This window comes from Papio anubis, chromosome 10 (genome assembly GCF_008728515.1).
Source record: "Papio anubis isolate 15944 chromosome 10, Panubis1.0, whole genome shotgun sequence".
NCBI lineage: Eukaryota > Metazoa > Chordata > Mammalia > Primates > Cercopithecidae > Papio > Papio anubis.
The window spans coordinates 92,090,190-92,106,728 of NC_044985.1; the positions used below are offsets into that span (position 1 = coordinate 92,090,190).

The following is a 16,539-nucleotide window of genomic DNA, read 5'->3' on the forward strand; positions in this document are numbered from 1 at the left end:
TTGGCCAGGCTGGTGTTGAACTCCCAACCTTGTGATCTGCCCACCTTGACCTCCCAAAGTGCTGGGATTACAGGTGTGAGCCACGACACCTGGCCACTTTGTATTATTTACTATGTGTAATCATAATACTTTACTCTCTATTGAAATGACATGAGGCTGAGTTTCCCCGTGCACATGTGGTTTTTGTAAATGTCCTGAAATTCTTCCACAAAGCACCTATAGCGAAAACACAATGAATTCTATTTGGACTGGAAATCTCACAGTACAATGAGATATTGGCAATGGAAGTGAGAGGAAAGGGATGGTGACTGTTAGGAGAATAGGAGTGCAATAGGTAAGAGTGGTGGACCAGTTCATTCATTTGTTTGTTTATGGAGCTAAGGTAGGAGTCCAGATGCTGAGAACAACTTTCCTCGTCAACTAAGGCTTGGACTATTATGGAAGACAATAGGGATAACCTGGAGGGATAACTTGGAGGTGTTTCAAAAAGTACAAATTCACCACTGTAGCTGCAAATCTGGCCTTGTGAGACTACCTACAATGGCCTGAGCCCAAGTGAACTGAGTTTTTATTTGAGCCTACATGTTTTAGTCATTAGAAGAGTGCTGGAAATAATATCTCTGCATTATTCCCCTTATCAAAGATTGCTTGCCATCTTGAAAACATGTGACTATGTTTGACTGAGTGCCATTATCACTTATAAATGCTTAATAGATAGGGCTCTACTAGTGCCAGAAACACAAGCTAAATATTTTATTAGATTTTAAAGGAGAAAAGTGGAGAATGTAAATACTTCAGTACAAATCCATGACTCGTCTAAGAGAGCCAACTTTGGCATTTGGAGCCCCCCAGTCAAGAAACCTCCTGTACTCCCCCGGCCTCAGCAGGTACTGCCTCCCCCTGTAGTTGGGCATCTCGTACAGGATCCAGCTGCCCTCCAGCACATTGAGGGAGTGAATTTCAGTGAGATGGAAGCGGTCCTGAACAGAGAGACAGTCGTCTGTGAGCTCTGACATTTGTCCCCTCAATTCATCTCTCTCGTAGATCTTCATTCTGTAAGGGCCAGAGTGCTGGAGTGCCAGACAGAAAAGCAAGAGTAAACGAACAAAAATAGTTGGAAATTGAAGCTCCAGTCCCTACACCTCCCTGGCCACACCTGCCCAGAAGTTCTCCCAGGCCAAGTTGGCTTCTAGAACAACCACGTTGCAAAGTTAAGGAGCTGTCCCACCCCCAGTCACCCACTGCTGAGTCTAATGATTCATGGGCGGAGCTAGGTCTTCGGGAATTAAGATTTGCTTACAATAAAATTTATGACATCACTTTAGTCGCTGTTATTTGAGAAAGCCTTTCTCAAAGGAGAAAACAGTCATTGGAAAGCTAAGGGTCATATTACGTATATACAGAGAAAGGAAAATAAATCTTGGTACCCCAAAATCACTAAGCTAAAGGAAAAAGTCAAGCCCGGAACTGCTTAGGGCAAACCTGCCTCCCATTCTATTCAAAGTCACCCCTCTGAGGCTCACCTGAGACAAATGGTCTCTTATTGCTGCCTTTCCCCTACTGTTTATGCAAAGATGCGGATTCATCCAGCCAGACTAAATTGTGTATTTCGTGGAAAACTGATCAAGGACTCAAAAGAACCTTTTGTCTCTTATCTACGTTTTTTTTGAGACAGAGTTTCGCTCTTGTTGTCCAGGCTGGAGTACAATGGCACAATGTCAGCTCACTGCAACCTCCACCTTCTGGGTTCAAGTGATTCTCCTGCCTCAGCCTCCCAGGTAGCTGGTATTACAGGCACGCACCACCACGCTCAGCTAATAGTTTGTATTTTTAGTAGAGACAGGGTTTTACTATGTTGGCCAGGCTGGTCTTGAACTCTGTCGTCAGGAGTTCAGGCAATCCACCCACCTCAGCCTCCCAGAGTGCTGGGATTACAGGGGTGAGTCACACGCCTTGCTCTGTCTCTTGCCTACATCTAACCAGGAAGCCCCTACTTCCTGTCTTACCAGACTGAACCAATTTACATCTTACACATATTGATTGATGTCTCATGTCTCCCTAAAATGTATAAAAAGCAAACTGTACCCCCAACTACCTTGGGCACATGTCTCAGGACTTTCTAAGACTGTGTCATAGGTGCGTCCTCAACCTTGGCAAAATAAACTTTGTTTCTTTCTTTCTTTTTTTTTTTTTTTGAGATGGAGTTTTGCTTTTGTTGCCCAGGCTGGAGTGCAATGGTGTGATCTCGGCTCACCGCAACCTCTGCATCCCGGGTTCAAGCATTTCTCCTGCCTCAGCCTCCCGAGTAGCTGGGATTACAGGCATGCGCCACCATGCCCAGCTAATTTTGTATTTTTAGTAGAGGTTTCTCCATGTTAGTCAGGCTGGTCTCAAACTCCCGACCTCAGGTGATCCACCAGCCTTGGCCTCCCAAAAGTGCTGGGATTACAGGCGTGAGCCACCACGACCAGCCTTGGCAAAATAAACTTTCTAAATTGACTGAGACCTGTCTCAGATATTTGGAGTTCACTATTTTATGCACACACACACATCTATATTTGTTTCTTGAGACAGGGCCTCCCTCTGTCACCTAGGCTGGAGTGCAGTGGCATGATCATGGGTCCCAGCCCCCTCAACCTCCTGGGCTGAAGTGACCCTCCCACCTCAGCCTCCTGAGTAGCTGGGACTACAGGCATGCACCACCACATCTGGCTAATTTTCAGTTCAAATTTCTTTTCTTTTTTCTTTTTTTCTTTTTTTGAGACGGAATCTTGCTCTGTCACCCAGGCTGGAATGCAGTGGCATAATCTCGGCTCATTGCAACCTACTCTTCCTGGGTTCAAGCGATTCTCCTGCCTCAGCCTCCCAAGTAGCTGAGACTATAGGTGCGCGCCACCACGCCCAGCTAATTTTTGTATTTTTAGAAGAGAGGGGGTTTCGCCATATTGGCCAGGGTGGTCTTGAACTCCTGACCTCCTGACCTCGGCTTCCCAAAGTGCTGGGATTACAGGCGTGAGCCACCGCACCCGGCCTTCGGTTCAAATTTCAACCTATCTGACTTTTTTTTTTTTTTTTTTTTAGAAAGGGGCTTCGCCCTTGCCGCCCAGGCTGGAGTGCAGTGGCCGGATCTCAGCTCACTGCAAGCTCCGCCTCCCGGGTTCACGCCATTCTCCTGCCTCAGCCTCCGGAGTAGCTGGGACTACAGGCGCCCGCCACCTCGCCCGGCTAGTTTTTTGTATTTTTTAGTAGAGACGGGGTTTCACCGTGTCAGCCAGGATGGTCTCGATCTCCTGACCTCGTGATCCGCCCGTCTCGGCCTCCCAAAGTGCTGGGATTACAGGCTTGAGCCACCGCGCCCGGCCTCCTATCTGACTTTTAAGCTTCCTTTCTAGCCTCCTGCTTTCAACTTACTTATTTCCCTCAGCAGCAAGTATCACCTTCATTTAAGTTCTGTTTTTATGACACTGTATCCCGTGCCTCCCACATGCCACAATTCTCAGAATATATGGAATCTCAAACTTTACTTTCAGATTTGGTCTTTTCTTTAATTTATACCTCTAAGTAAGCTAATAGGTACTGACCATTAAATTAGAATAGAAATCAGAAGATAGGATCCTATCTTCTCAGGAGGAATAATTAAATAGAAAAGTAAGACAAAGCAATCAAAAGGTGGTGGTGGTGGTGGTGGTGGTGGTTGTTTGAGATAGAGTCTTGCTTTGTTGCCAGGCTGGAGTGCAGTGGCACGATCTCGGTTCACTGCAACCTGCACCTCCCAGGTTCAAGCAATTCTCCTGCCTCAGCCGCCTGAGTAGCTGATATTACAGGCGCACACCACCACACCCAGCTAATTTCTGTATTTTTAGTAGAGATGGAGTTTCACCATGTTGACCTGTCCTTGTAGAGATCAAAGAGTTTTGATATCTTGACCTTGTGATCTGCTGGCCTCAGCCTCCCAAAGTGCTGGGGTTACAGGTGTGAGCCACCGTGCTGAGCCGCGAAAGTATTTTTTAATCAATTACACAGTCCCAGGTTATATTTATACATTTTGATATATTTGATTTCTGACTTGATATGGCCTGAAATGAACATTTAATACATTTTATCTTGAATAGATGGTAAATTTAGTCTCTTCCATGTCCTGCTTTTTCTTAATTAGTGTTTGCTTTTTCAGCTTTTTGATTATGTTTAAAATATAAAATCTGGGAGTGTATGATTTTTAAAAAACCAACACAGAGTTCATGAAGAACGGCTTCCCATCTGAGACACCCTTCTAAACTGGCCTGCATGTACTGTGTCACTTCCATTTTCTGTCCTCTAGTTAGAAATATTAGGTTTAAGAATAATGTGATTAAATAGGCCGAATGTGGTGGTTCACACCTGTAATCCCAGCACTTTGGGAGGCCGAGATGGGCAGATCACTTGAGGCCAGGAGTTCGAGATCAGCCTGTGCAACATGGTGAAACCCCGTCTCTACTACAAATACAAAAAGTAGCCGGGCGTGGTGGTGCACGCCTGTAATTCCAACTACTCGGGAGGCTGAGGCAGGAGAATTGCTTGAACCTGGGAGGCAGAAGTTGCAGTGAGCTGAGATCACGCCACTGCACTCCAGCCTGGGGGACAAAGCGGGACTCCGTCTCAAGAAAAAAAAAAGAATAATATCATTAAATAACTTTTATTTCCCAAAAGATGGAAGGCAAAGACAGAGCCACACTCACCGGGGGGATAAGGTGGCAGGAGCGGATGGAGTCGCTGAGGCCCATCCATTGCTGGTAGTCGGGGTACTCCCCTCGCCGCAGGAAGTACTGGTGGCCCTGGCAGTTGGGGCGCTCATAGATCATCCAGCAGCCACTCTCCACCCGGATGGAGTTGCAGCGGCTGAAATAGGGTTGTAGGTTGGGGCAGTCAGTGGTGCATTCGTAGCTGCGGCCCTGGAAGGCCCTGTCCTCGTAGAAGGTGATCTGCAAAATGGAAGATATGGGAGCATGGAGTGATTGGCCCCACTGAGGCCACTGCATTAGGGCCAAGGCTGAGCATCCGGTACCCAGGACTTACCTTTCCCATTTTGAAGGAAGCAAGCAGATGTTTTCTGGTTGCTGTGTGGCACTGGGGGAATGTCACTGTATATATAGCAGCCCTGACTGCTGCCTCCACAGGAAATCACACAAAAGGGCCCATTACGGTGAGTAAGGGGATTTGCAAGCTTGTCCCTCTCCCTCCCGCGGTCACTGGGGTTGGCTGAATGGTTTACTCTCATTCTTTCTGGTAGGTTCGGGTTGTTCTAATTCACTAAAGCTGTTGTTGCCATTGAAATGAATAGAGTACACTTTTAGTTGAGCAAAAGGATGGGCGAAATTCTGTCTCTGTGCTTTTCTTTTACAGTTTACTCTGCTTAATTGACTTCTCAAAGGCCATTAAACTAAGTAATGAATTCTACTCAGGGACGGGTGGGTGTTGTGTGTGTGTGTGTGTGTTTTAGTTTTAAAAGTCAGAATTTAAATAATAAGCAATCTTAAGAGGAAATCAAGTGAAGTAATTTGTGAAACTGCGTTAAAAACCATAAAGCTCAGTTCAAATTCAAAATTCTGTGATCAGTCAGACGAGGTGGTGCACACCTATAATCCCAGCACTTTGGGAGGCTGAGGCAGGTGGATTGCTTGAACTCAGGAGTTAGAGACCAGCCTAGGTAACATGGTGAGACCCCGTTTCTACAACAAATACAAAAATTATCCCGGCATAGTGGCGCATACCTGTAGTTCCAGCTACTTGGGAGACTGAGGTGAGAGGATCGCTTAAGCTTAGGAGGTTGAGGTTGCAGTGAGCCGTGATTGCACCACTGGACTCCAGCCTGAGCAACAGAGCAAGACCCTGTCTCAAAAAAAAAAAAAAACAAAAAAACTGTGATCATCATTGTTGGTATTTGGGGGCTTGTCTTGAATAAAACTGATACTTGCCTGGAATTTTGTAGGCTTCTGGGGGCTGGGGTATTACTTCTTGTTCGTTTCTACTCCTGAGCCCTAGAGCAGAGGAGTGGCACATTTCAGGCCCTCAATACTTGGCTCTGACATGGACAAAAACAGATAATTGTGGCTATTTTCCCTCTTTCAGATCTTCCTAAGGGCCTAAATCCCTCCTTCTGCTGGTGGCTGTCCAGAGTCCTGCCTGCTGTTTGGTGTCCCTGCTCTGCCTCAAATGTTATCACTAAGTGGCTGATTGGTCTTCTCAAGGCATGGGACCAAAAGGGCTCAGAGTTGGTCCCTATTGCTGGCAGATTGGACATTCTACGGTGGAAATGGCTGGATTAGCCTTAATAAGTAGGAGTTAATGCATAGCGTTCATTCATACCACTATGAACGCTCTGTTAGTGAGCTGACTGCCAGTAGTAGGGTACCCGACTGATGGCAGAGGCTGACTGGTATCAAATGACCACATCATTCTGTCTACTTGGTTGTTTAGTGCCTTTTCAATGGTGGATGCCCTACAATGGGCCTTCACATGGGATACAACTATCTTCGCCCTTTGTGCTGACTCCCATATTTGCCTGCACATTCCTCTACCCCAGACCTTCTTGTCCTTAATCTTCATCTTTCTCCTTCCAGGCCCTGGACCAGCCAGCCAAGCCACACATTACTGCTCAGTAATTCCATATATGCTTGACCTCGGGCTACTTTTCTTTTCTGCGTGCGCAGCCAGGTGCACTGCCTCAAGGTTGCCTTTTGGGAGAATTTTCCTCACTACTGTCTTGAGGGTGGCTCCTCAGTGAGCTATTCTGCAGCAGCATTCTATTTGGGGCTTGCACCCAAATGCCATGCCAATTTATTAGTGTGTCAAGCTCAGCCTTCCCCCACTCTATCAGCTGGTCAGAAGGGACCCCTGCAGGCAGTTCTAACTGTGAGCTGAGAGAGAGCTATTGCAATAATGGTGACCTCATCCGATCCCACAGGGAAGGCTAGGGCTAGAGTTGTCAGGAAGTTAGGCAAGTGGACTGGGAATCTGTGCCTCTGCATTGACCAGTAATTTCATGTGGGCTGCTGCTGTGGAGAAGTGTAACTTTGGGCAAGGCAGCTTCCTCCAGCAGAGGAAAATTCTTGGAGACAAACTCGCTTTACGCTGTCAATATCTGGGAGAAGGAGTGCTTCAGTTCACAGTGGAAGTCCAGGCAGCACCACAGTGTCAGTTCAGGCAGCACCAGTGTCCACTACAAGAAGAAAATAAAGCTGAGATAACTGCAGTTAACATTTTGATATTTTATCATCCCAGCTTTTTTATATGTCAAACCCATGTGTGGTTGTACAGTATTATTTATACTATGTAGCATTCTCTTGTTTTCTTCTAAGTCATCTTTCAAATAAAGTGATAGTAGTACTGATTAAGGTGATCACATTTAGCCTTTTAATAACTTTTTTTTTTTTTGGTGAAGAGAAAATGAATGAAAAATCGTTCTAGACTCTCTATTGGTTAGCTATACCCATGCTTGAGGTCTAGTCAGTATTCAGGAGGATATCATTCACCCAGTGGACTCACTAAAACAATGTAAACCATCCTTATGTGCTGAAAGTTCTAACTCTTAAAGAGACCAAATTAACAACCCTGTTTTATGTAAGACCTGACATATTCAGTGTGATTCATAGGTTACCATTTGAGGAGGATGATGAACTATCATGTAGTGAGCATTGATCTGATTTAAAATTACCCAGATTTTAGGCCAGGCGCGGTGGCTCAAGCCTGTAATCCTAGCACTTTGGGAGGCCGAGACGGGTGGATCACGAGGTCAGGAGATCAAGACCATCCTGGCTAACACGGTGAAACCCCGTCTCTACTAAAAATACAAAAACTAGCTGGGGTGGCAGGCTGTAGTCCCAGCTACTCGGGGAGTGAGGCAGGAGAATGGCGTGAACCCAGGGCGGGCTTGGGTGGAGCTGAGATCCAGCCACCAGCCTGGGCGACAGGAAGAACTCTGTCTCAAGTGCCAAGATTTTTATTTGTAGTATGATGTTTAAGTGATTTAGGACCCTGGAGAAACATCCTTTAAGTCATACAAATTAAACCAATCTCTGGTTCTGATATGTAGAAGAATCAGTAATCCTATGAAAAAAGATAAGTATTAGGAACACAAAGTCAAAATCTCATTGATACTAATAGAAGAAATTTAAGGATTAAACATTTCAGCATCAGTTGGGACTCTTCTGGAAGGGCTCACTTTGACATTTGTCTTCCCCTAGTGGTGAAATTCCTGTTTTCTTCGGAGCCTCAGTAGGAATTTTCTCCCCTACAGTTGGGCATCTCACAGAAGATTCAGCGTCTTTTATAGGTCTAGGGATTGGGAGAAGATATCCTTGAGATGAACTAATCATGGATGTGGAAATAGTCTTCAGGGAGCTCCAACATGAGACCTCCTTACCTGGTACTGGGAGCTGGTCACCTTTGAAAAATGAAAAAGAAGATGAGAAATTAAAGAGAAGAAAGAAGAAATTAGTGCATGATCTTGTTATTATGGCTTCATAAGATCTTATATAATGTATAAAAGCCTAACTGAAGATAAAATTTGTTCAGTGCTTAGATCACACAAATCAAAGAGCCTGCCTTTGACTTGGAATGTTAATGAGCATTATAATTCAGGCACATTAATGAGCATTATAATTCAAAGAGCAGAATTACCTGTAATTAACCTGGGTTTTCACCATAGTTTGTGCAAGTAGATAGCCACTTTCTCCCCACTTCTCACGAGACTGGTGGCTTCCTCTTCTGGCAGGGGGTAGGGGTCCTAATATCCTATGGGCCCCAAAGAGCCTGTCAGCCCCACAGTTTCTAGGTGTAGGGAAGCTGGTGTTCCCAGAGACCTGTGAATAGCTGATACTGTCAATCCAGGCAGCTTGTGTATTTCTCCCACTGACTCATGCTACCTTCCAAAAAGGGAAATCTATAGTGGCTAGGGGTCCCTCTCTTGGAACAGAACCTACACAGTATCCAGTAGATACCCAGGCCCTCGCGTGACTCTCCGTAGCCAGATAAACAGTATGGAGTGCTTATAGACTGGCTTTGGCCCATTCCTTAACCTATCCCATGTGATATTGAAGAATTTGTTCCAACCTCCTGCACAACTAGTGACAGCCCTAAACAAGCCTTGAGGCAAATTGTTATATTGAGACTATTGGAGAATCAAATTAAATACTTAGAAATAAAATGTTGGTTCAAGAGGTTGGTGAAAGAGCCTCATCTGCTGTTTCCAAAGTCATGGAAATGTCTGGGCCTTGAACTCAAGTTCTCTCAGTTGCATAGTCAGCTTCTGCTATGGGAGTATAGGCACCTAGGCTGGTTAGAGTTGTAGGAGGGGAGAGTGATAGTTTCAGGGCCTGCACCATAGCTTGGTGGAGAAGCCAACACTTGAAAACAATACCACTTATGACAGCCTATCCCGCTTGTCCTGTGGTCTGGATTTTACACTGCTTCCTCTAAAAAAAATTTTCATCACAATACCAAAACACACTGGGAAATTGTTGACTAGGCACTATTTGTGGAGAATACACTCAGGGGAGCAATAGCTACACACATCCACTAACTTCTACAGTTTCTGTAACTGCTTGTGAAAAGTCATTTAACTCCCCCAAGCCTCAGTTTCCCCATTTATTACATAGGAATAACAATGAAAATCAGATGAGACAATGGATTTAAAGACATATGACAAATTGTAAAGTATTGCCAATGATTTTAAAAATCATGTCATACATACTGTTAAAGAAAAATTATCACACTTGTTAAAGTGGTAAGGCAGACTGTTCAGAGAGGGCCATGGAGATGGGAATAGGGATCATTGCAATGGGGCTTTGCAGTGGGGAAGAGAGATTGTATTCAACTCTGACTCCAAAAAGGACAAATGGGTATTTACAACCTAGGAGTGGGGTCACGGGCAGTGGATGGAAAATTACTAAGAGGAAACACCAAGGATAAGGGGTTTCTAGCTAAATTGACTTGGTAGAGTTATTGCTGAAGGACGACCAAGGTGTTCAGATACCAAGGGTGGGAGATATTCACTAAAGTAATTAAGGAAGATTCTCGACCAAACTGGATTCTATAAGGACAAAAAGGGAAGCCCAAGGTTGGACCTAGTCAAACAAAGGACTCCGAGAAGACTGACCATAATATTGGTAAAAGGGGAGAGTATATTAGTCTGTTCTCACACTGTTATAAAGAACTACCTGAGACTGGGTAATTTATGAAGGAAAGAGGTTTAATTGACTCACACTTCCACAGACTGTACAGGAAGCAAGGCCAGTAGGCTTCAGGAAACTTACAACCGTGACGGAAGGCAAAAGGGAAGCAAGCACATCTTACCATGGTGGAGCAAGAGAGAGAGTGAAGGGGAAAGTGCCACACCCTTTCAAACAACCAGATCTAACTCACTATCACAAGAACAGCAAGGGGGAAGTTCACCCCCATGATTCCATCACCTCCCACCAGGCTCTTCCCCTGACACACAGGGATTACAATTTGAGATGAGACTCGGGTGGTGACACAGAGCCAAATCATATCAGAGTCTTTGTCAGTATTTTAATAAATGCTAAAGATGATAATATTAATAGCCTTGATACATCAATTAATAATGTTTCTAGAATTAAAAACAAAAATCACATGATCATCTCAATAAAGGCAGAAAAAGCTTTTGATAAAATCCAACATCCCTTCATAATAAAAACTCTCAACAGACTAGGCATCAAAGGAACATATGTCAAAATAATAAGAGCTATCTATGACAGATCCATAGCCAATATCATACTGAATGGGCAAAAGCTGGAACTATTCCCCTTGAGAGCTGGAATAAGACAAGGATGCCCTCTCTCCCCACTCCTATTCAGTATAGTACTGGAAGTCCTAACCAAAGCAATTAGGCAAGAGAAAGAAAGAAAAGGCGTCTGTATTAGTCTGTTCTCATGCTGCTAATAAAGACATACCTGAGCCTGGGTAATTTATAAAGGAAAGAGGGTTAATTGACTCACAGTTCCACATGGCTGGGGAGGCCCCTCAATGATGGCTGAAGGCAAATGAGCAAAGTCACATCTTACAGAGCGGTAGGCAAGAGAGAGCTTGTGCAGGGGAACTCCCATTTATGAGACCATCAGATCTCATGAGACTTATTCACTATCATGAGAGCAGTATGGCAAAAAGTGGCCTCTACCTGGCCCCATCCTTGACACATGGGGATTATTACAACCCAAGGTGAGATTTGAGTGGGGACACAGCCAAACCATATCAGCATCCAAATAGGAAAAGAAGTCATACTATTTCTCTTCACTGATGATATAATTCTATACTTACAAAACCCTAAAGACTCCTCTAAAGGCGACTAGAATTGATGAATGATTTCAGCAGGGTTTCAGAATAGAAAATCAATATACAAAAATCAGTAGCACTTCTGCACACCAATAACATCCAGGCTGAGAGTAAAATCAAGAACACAACCCCATTTACAATAGCCACAAAGAAAATGAAATACCTATGAATACAGCTAACCAAGGAGGTAAAATATCTTTATAATAAGGGAAACTACAAAACACTACTGAAAGAAATCAGAGATGACACAAATAAATGGAAAAATATTCTATGATCATGGATTAGAAGAATCAATATTGTTCAAATGGCCATACCGCCCAAAGAAATTTACAGATTCATCCCTATTCCTACCAAACTACCAATGTCATTCTTCACGTTATTAGAAAAAAAGTATTCTAAAATTCATATGGAACCAAAAAAAAAAAAAAAAAAAAAAAACCCAAATAGCCAAAGCAATCCTAAGCAAAAAGAACAAAGCCAGAGGCATCACACTACTCAACTTCAAACTATATATACTTTTAGGCTACAGTAACCAAAATATCATGATACAGGTACAAAAACAGATGCATAGACCAGTGGAACAGAATAGAAAACTCAGAAATAAAGCTGCACACCTACAACCATCTGATCTCCAACAAGACTGACAAAAACAATGGGAAAAGCATTCCCTATTGAATAAATGGTTCTGGGATAACTGGCTAGACATATGCAGAAGATTGAAACTGGACCCTTACCTTTTACCATATAAAAAAAGTAACTCAAGAAGGATTAAAGATTTAAATGTAAGACCCCAAAATATGAAATTCTAGAAGAAAATCTAGGAAATACCTTTTTCAGCATTGGCTTTGGCAAAGAATTTTGGCCAAGTCCCCAAAAGCAACTGCAACAAAAACAAAAATTGACACGTGGGACTTAATTAAACTGAAGAGCTTCTGCACAACAAAAGCAAATATCAACAAAGTAAACAGACAACCTACAGAATGGGAGAAATTATTTGCAAATTATGCATCTGACAAAGGTCTAATATCCACAATCTATAAGGAACTTAAACAGTTCAACAAGCAGAAAAAAACAAATAAGGTCATTAAAAAATGGGCAAAGGACGTGAGCAGACATTTCTCAAAAGAAGACATACAAGTGACCAACAAATATATGAACAAATGCTCATCATTACTAATCAGAAAAATGCAAATGAAAACCACAATGAGATACCATCTCACACTAGTCAGAATGGCTATTATCAAAAAGCCAAGAAACAACAGATGCTGGTAGGCTATGGAGAAAAGGGAACAGTTATACACTGTTGGTGGGTTGTAAATTAGTTCAGCCACTGTGGAAACCAGATTGGAAACTTCTCAAAGAACCTAAAACAGAGCTACCATTCAACTCAGCAATCCCATTACTGGGTATATTCCCAAAGGAAAATAGACCATCATACCAAAAAGACACACACACACTCGTATGTTCATCACCATGCTGTTCATGATAGCAAAGACATGGAATCAACCTACGTGCCCATAAATGGTGTATTGGATAAAAATATGTGGTACATATACACTATGGAATACTATACAGCCATAAAAACAAAAAATTCTTTCCATTGCAGCAACAATGGTTGGGACTGGAGGCCATAATCTCAAGGGAACAGAAAACCATATCCCACATGTTCTCTCTTATAAGTGGGAGCTAAACCTTGAAAACACATTAAACATGGGAACAATAGACACTGTGGACTACTAGAGGGGGTAGGGAGGAAGGGGTGTGTGGACTGAAAAACTACCTATTGGGTACTATGCTCACTACCTGGGTGTAACATACCTATGTAACAAAGCTGTACATATACCCTCTATATCTAAAGTAAAAGTTGAAATTTTAAAAAAATTTTAAAAAATACGTGTTTTGGCCGGGCGCGGTGGCTCAAGCCTGTAATCCCAGCACTTTGGGAGGCCGAGACGGGCGGATCACGAGGTCAGCAGATCGAGACCATCCTGGCTAACCCGGTGAAACCCCGTCTCTACTAAAAAATACAAAAAACTAGCCGGGCAAGGTGGCGGGCGCCTGTAGTCCCAGCTACTCGGGAGGCTGAGGCAGGAGAATGGCGTAAACCCGGGAGGCGGAGCTTGCAGTTGCAGTGAGCTGAGATCCGGCCACTGCATTCCAGCCTGGGCGACAGAGCGAGACTCCGTCTCAAAAAAAACCAAAAAACCAAAAAAAAAATACGTGTTTCTATACATTTTTTTTTTTTTTAAAGTAGAGACAGGGTCTCTCTATGTTGGACAGGGATCAAACTCCTGGCCTCAACTGACTTTACTGCCTCAGCCTCCCAAAGTGCTAGGATTATAGGCGTGAACCACTGTGCCTGGCCTGTTTCTGAGCTCTGCCATACTGCCTACACTTTGGTTTATGGTATAGAGACTAAATGTGATCAATGGATAATTTCATTTTTTTTTTCTTTTGAGACAGGGTCTCACTCTGTTGTCCATGCTGGAGTGCAGTGGCACGACCAAAGCTGAGCCTCGACCTCCTGAGCTCAAACGGTCCTTCCATCTAGTCTCCCGAGTAGCTGGGAATACAGACATGCACCACCACACCCAGCTAATTTTTATTTTTATTTTTGTTGAGATGGCGTTTCACCATTTGCTTAGGCTGATCTCGAACTCCTGGGTCTTGCCCTCCTTGGCCTCCCAAAGTGTCGAGATTACAGGCGTGAGCCACAACTCCCGGATGGATAATTTCATATATTGGAACACTTTTGTTTAATTTAGCAAAGATCTTTTGTTTGGTAATTTTGATATCATAGTCAATGATGACTATGAGGAAGAGTAACCTATGTGGGGACTGTGCAGTCTGAGCAGATGGAGTTGTTGAAGTCCACCTGTGCTGGTGGTTGATGTATCTGCCCCAGCAGAGCGTCCAGCCCTTGCTGTCCACCTGTATACACCAGGTTGCCGCAGCTGAAGCAGGACTGCAGATCAGAGTGGTCACTGTTGCACTCACAAGTGGTCATTTGCAATAGAATATGCCAAGAGTGGGGAAATCCTCCCCAGAACAGGTTACCATGAGTTCATGACAAGACCCTGTTCTAAACTCATCTCACTGTGGCCAGAGGACTGAGGATGCAAAAGCCAGGGCTGTTCATCAGCTGTAACAGAGACTTGGGAAAGAGAGAGAGAGAGAGACTGTGTGTGTGTGTGTGTGTGCGCGCTTGTGCATATTTTAAGTTTTATTCTTCATTGTGTTAAAGCTGTGTATCCTTTCTATAATAGCGCTTTGGAGGTCTTTGAAGCATTGGAAAAGTCCTCATCCTCACTGTTTTATTGAACTTTTGTGGTTAAGTACAGAAGCAGTGAGAGTAGACAAAATTCACCCTGAAAACTGTGGGTATATCTGATTTAAAATTTTGGCAGCCAAGAAGGGCGAACCAGGGAGACTTTTTTTCTTGTTTTGCCTTCTAGATTCAGGGTGTCCATGAAAATTTGGGCCTGCGGATGGGAGTTGTTCCCTAAGCCTAGAAAGAACACCTTCCCTTCCCCTAAAGCTTGCCAAATCCCGTCCAATCTTCAAGGCCGTCTAGGGTCCTTTTCCTAGGAAATCGCTTCTCAGATCCAGCCCTTACTCATCTCTCCTTTCTCTGAACATCAGCATCACCTAATCACTGCCCAGCTTCTTTTAAATATTGTCTTCCTCATGCAGTTTCTCCTTTTCCAGGTTTATTCTCTTCAAAAGGGTTTCAAGGATAAGGATCATGCCACACTTCTCTATTCCTGATAATTACTTATTAATTAATTGGACAGATAAATAAAGCCCTGGTGATTCCTATTCTATTCTGGAAAACAATTACTCTCCCATATGAGGTCACCCCATGTCAAGTTCAAAGACACAGAAGCCACAAATGTGGACTTTCTCCTGCTCACTCCTCTATCCACTGCTTCTGATACTCTCCCTTCAGTTCTGTACAGTCCCTGGTGACCTGGAAAGCCTGAAGGTAAATAAAAATGACACAGAAGCCTGGCCAGCTGGTGTAGACAGACCATGTGGCGACATCCCTGGGAGGTGGAGGCAGCTAGGATGGGTAAGCACACAACCAGGGCTGTCAGAGTAAGGCCTCAGAACTTACCTTGCATGGCTAATGTAGAGGGACAGGAGAGGTGGGCTGACCAAGAGTGTGAAAATGAAAAAGAAAAGGTGATAAGCAGCATTTTTGTGAAGGGAAATAATGAAAGAGATTCCCAGCCACTTCCTTGTATTTTAGAAGATGAATTGGTCCATGGAATGAGACATTGGGTCTTGAACGCAGCAGAACATGCTTTATTGACTGATAATATCTCTTTGTGCTATCAGAATGGGGAAGGAAGACAATGCTGGAGACTTTTATCACAAGGATTTGAACACTGAGTTTAACTCTAAAGTTATACACAAGCTTTTTTCCTTTGAAAATAAGTACAAAACTTTCTTTAAAAAGACAGGCCTTATTTAAATCAGTTTTAAATCTTAAAAACTTACTTAAAAAAGACAGGCCTTATTTAAATCAGAAAAATTCACCTCTTTAAGGCCCTCTAGAATGGTTAATATAAGCTTGTATATCAAAATATTTGAATGGATCTAACAAAACTTTGACTTTTTCCAAAAACAGTCATTCCATTCAGAAGCCATTAAAGTTAACTGAGGTCTTTTAGAGGCCTCAGTGGGAAAGTTCATTACCTTTCTCCCCTCCCCACACAAATATTGTAGTTTATAATCTGATTTTTCCTATAGCTTTTGCAGACTTCTTTTCCTGGCTCTCTGGTAGCCAGCTATATGTCTTCCATATGAAGCCTCCTGAGTTCATCAGTACATCATTGCATCATTGACACGACCCTGCTGAACTATGCCACATCTGCCTTTGCTTAAGTGGGTAGGACTGAACCTGCAGCAAACTTTGGAGAACTCATTTGGCTCACAATGATAAAAATAATAACACTTAATAATAGCCTACTGTATCATGAGTGTCTAGTATGTTCCAGACATCGTACTAGGAATCTTATACAAGCTGCATCATGTAGTGAACTCAGCCCAATTAACACCAGGACTACCCCTAATATTTGAGCGATATTATGCCTAGAGCATAAATAGAGCCCCTACCTACTCCATGAAGTACCCTCCTTTCTTCCCACTCTCTCATATGTCCAAGTTCTATCCATATGCCCCCTCCTCAAACAGCGGCCTGTGGCTACC

The 16,539-nt window shown here is 43.5% G+C and overlaps 1 protein-coding gene across 1 annotated transcript; it reads right to left on the minus strand.

Annotated features, from left to right (window-relative positions):
• Window positions 1-729: 729 nt before the first annotated feature.
• Window positions 730-14,332, minus strand: LOC101016606 (gamma-crystallin B). Its single transcript, XM_009182909.4, has 4 exons — window positions 14,201-14,332; window positions 8,399-8,419; window positions 4,716-4,958; window positions 730-1,070 (listed from the first exon to the last, which is right to left on the minus strand). Exons 1-4 carry the CDS (start codon window positions 14,330-14,332, stop codon window positions 795-797), a joined length of 672 nt encoding a protein of 223 aa, XP_009181173.2. The 3' UTR covers window positions 730-794.
• Between the last annotated feature and the right edge of the window lie 2,207 nt (window positions 14,333-16,539).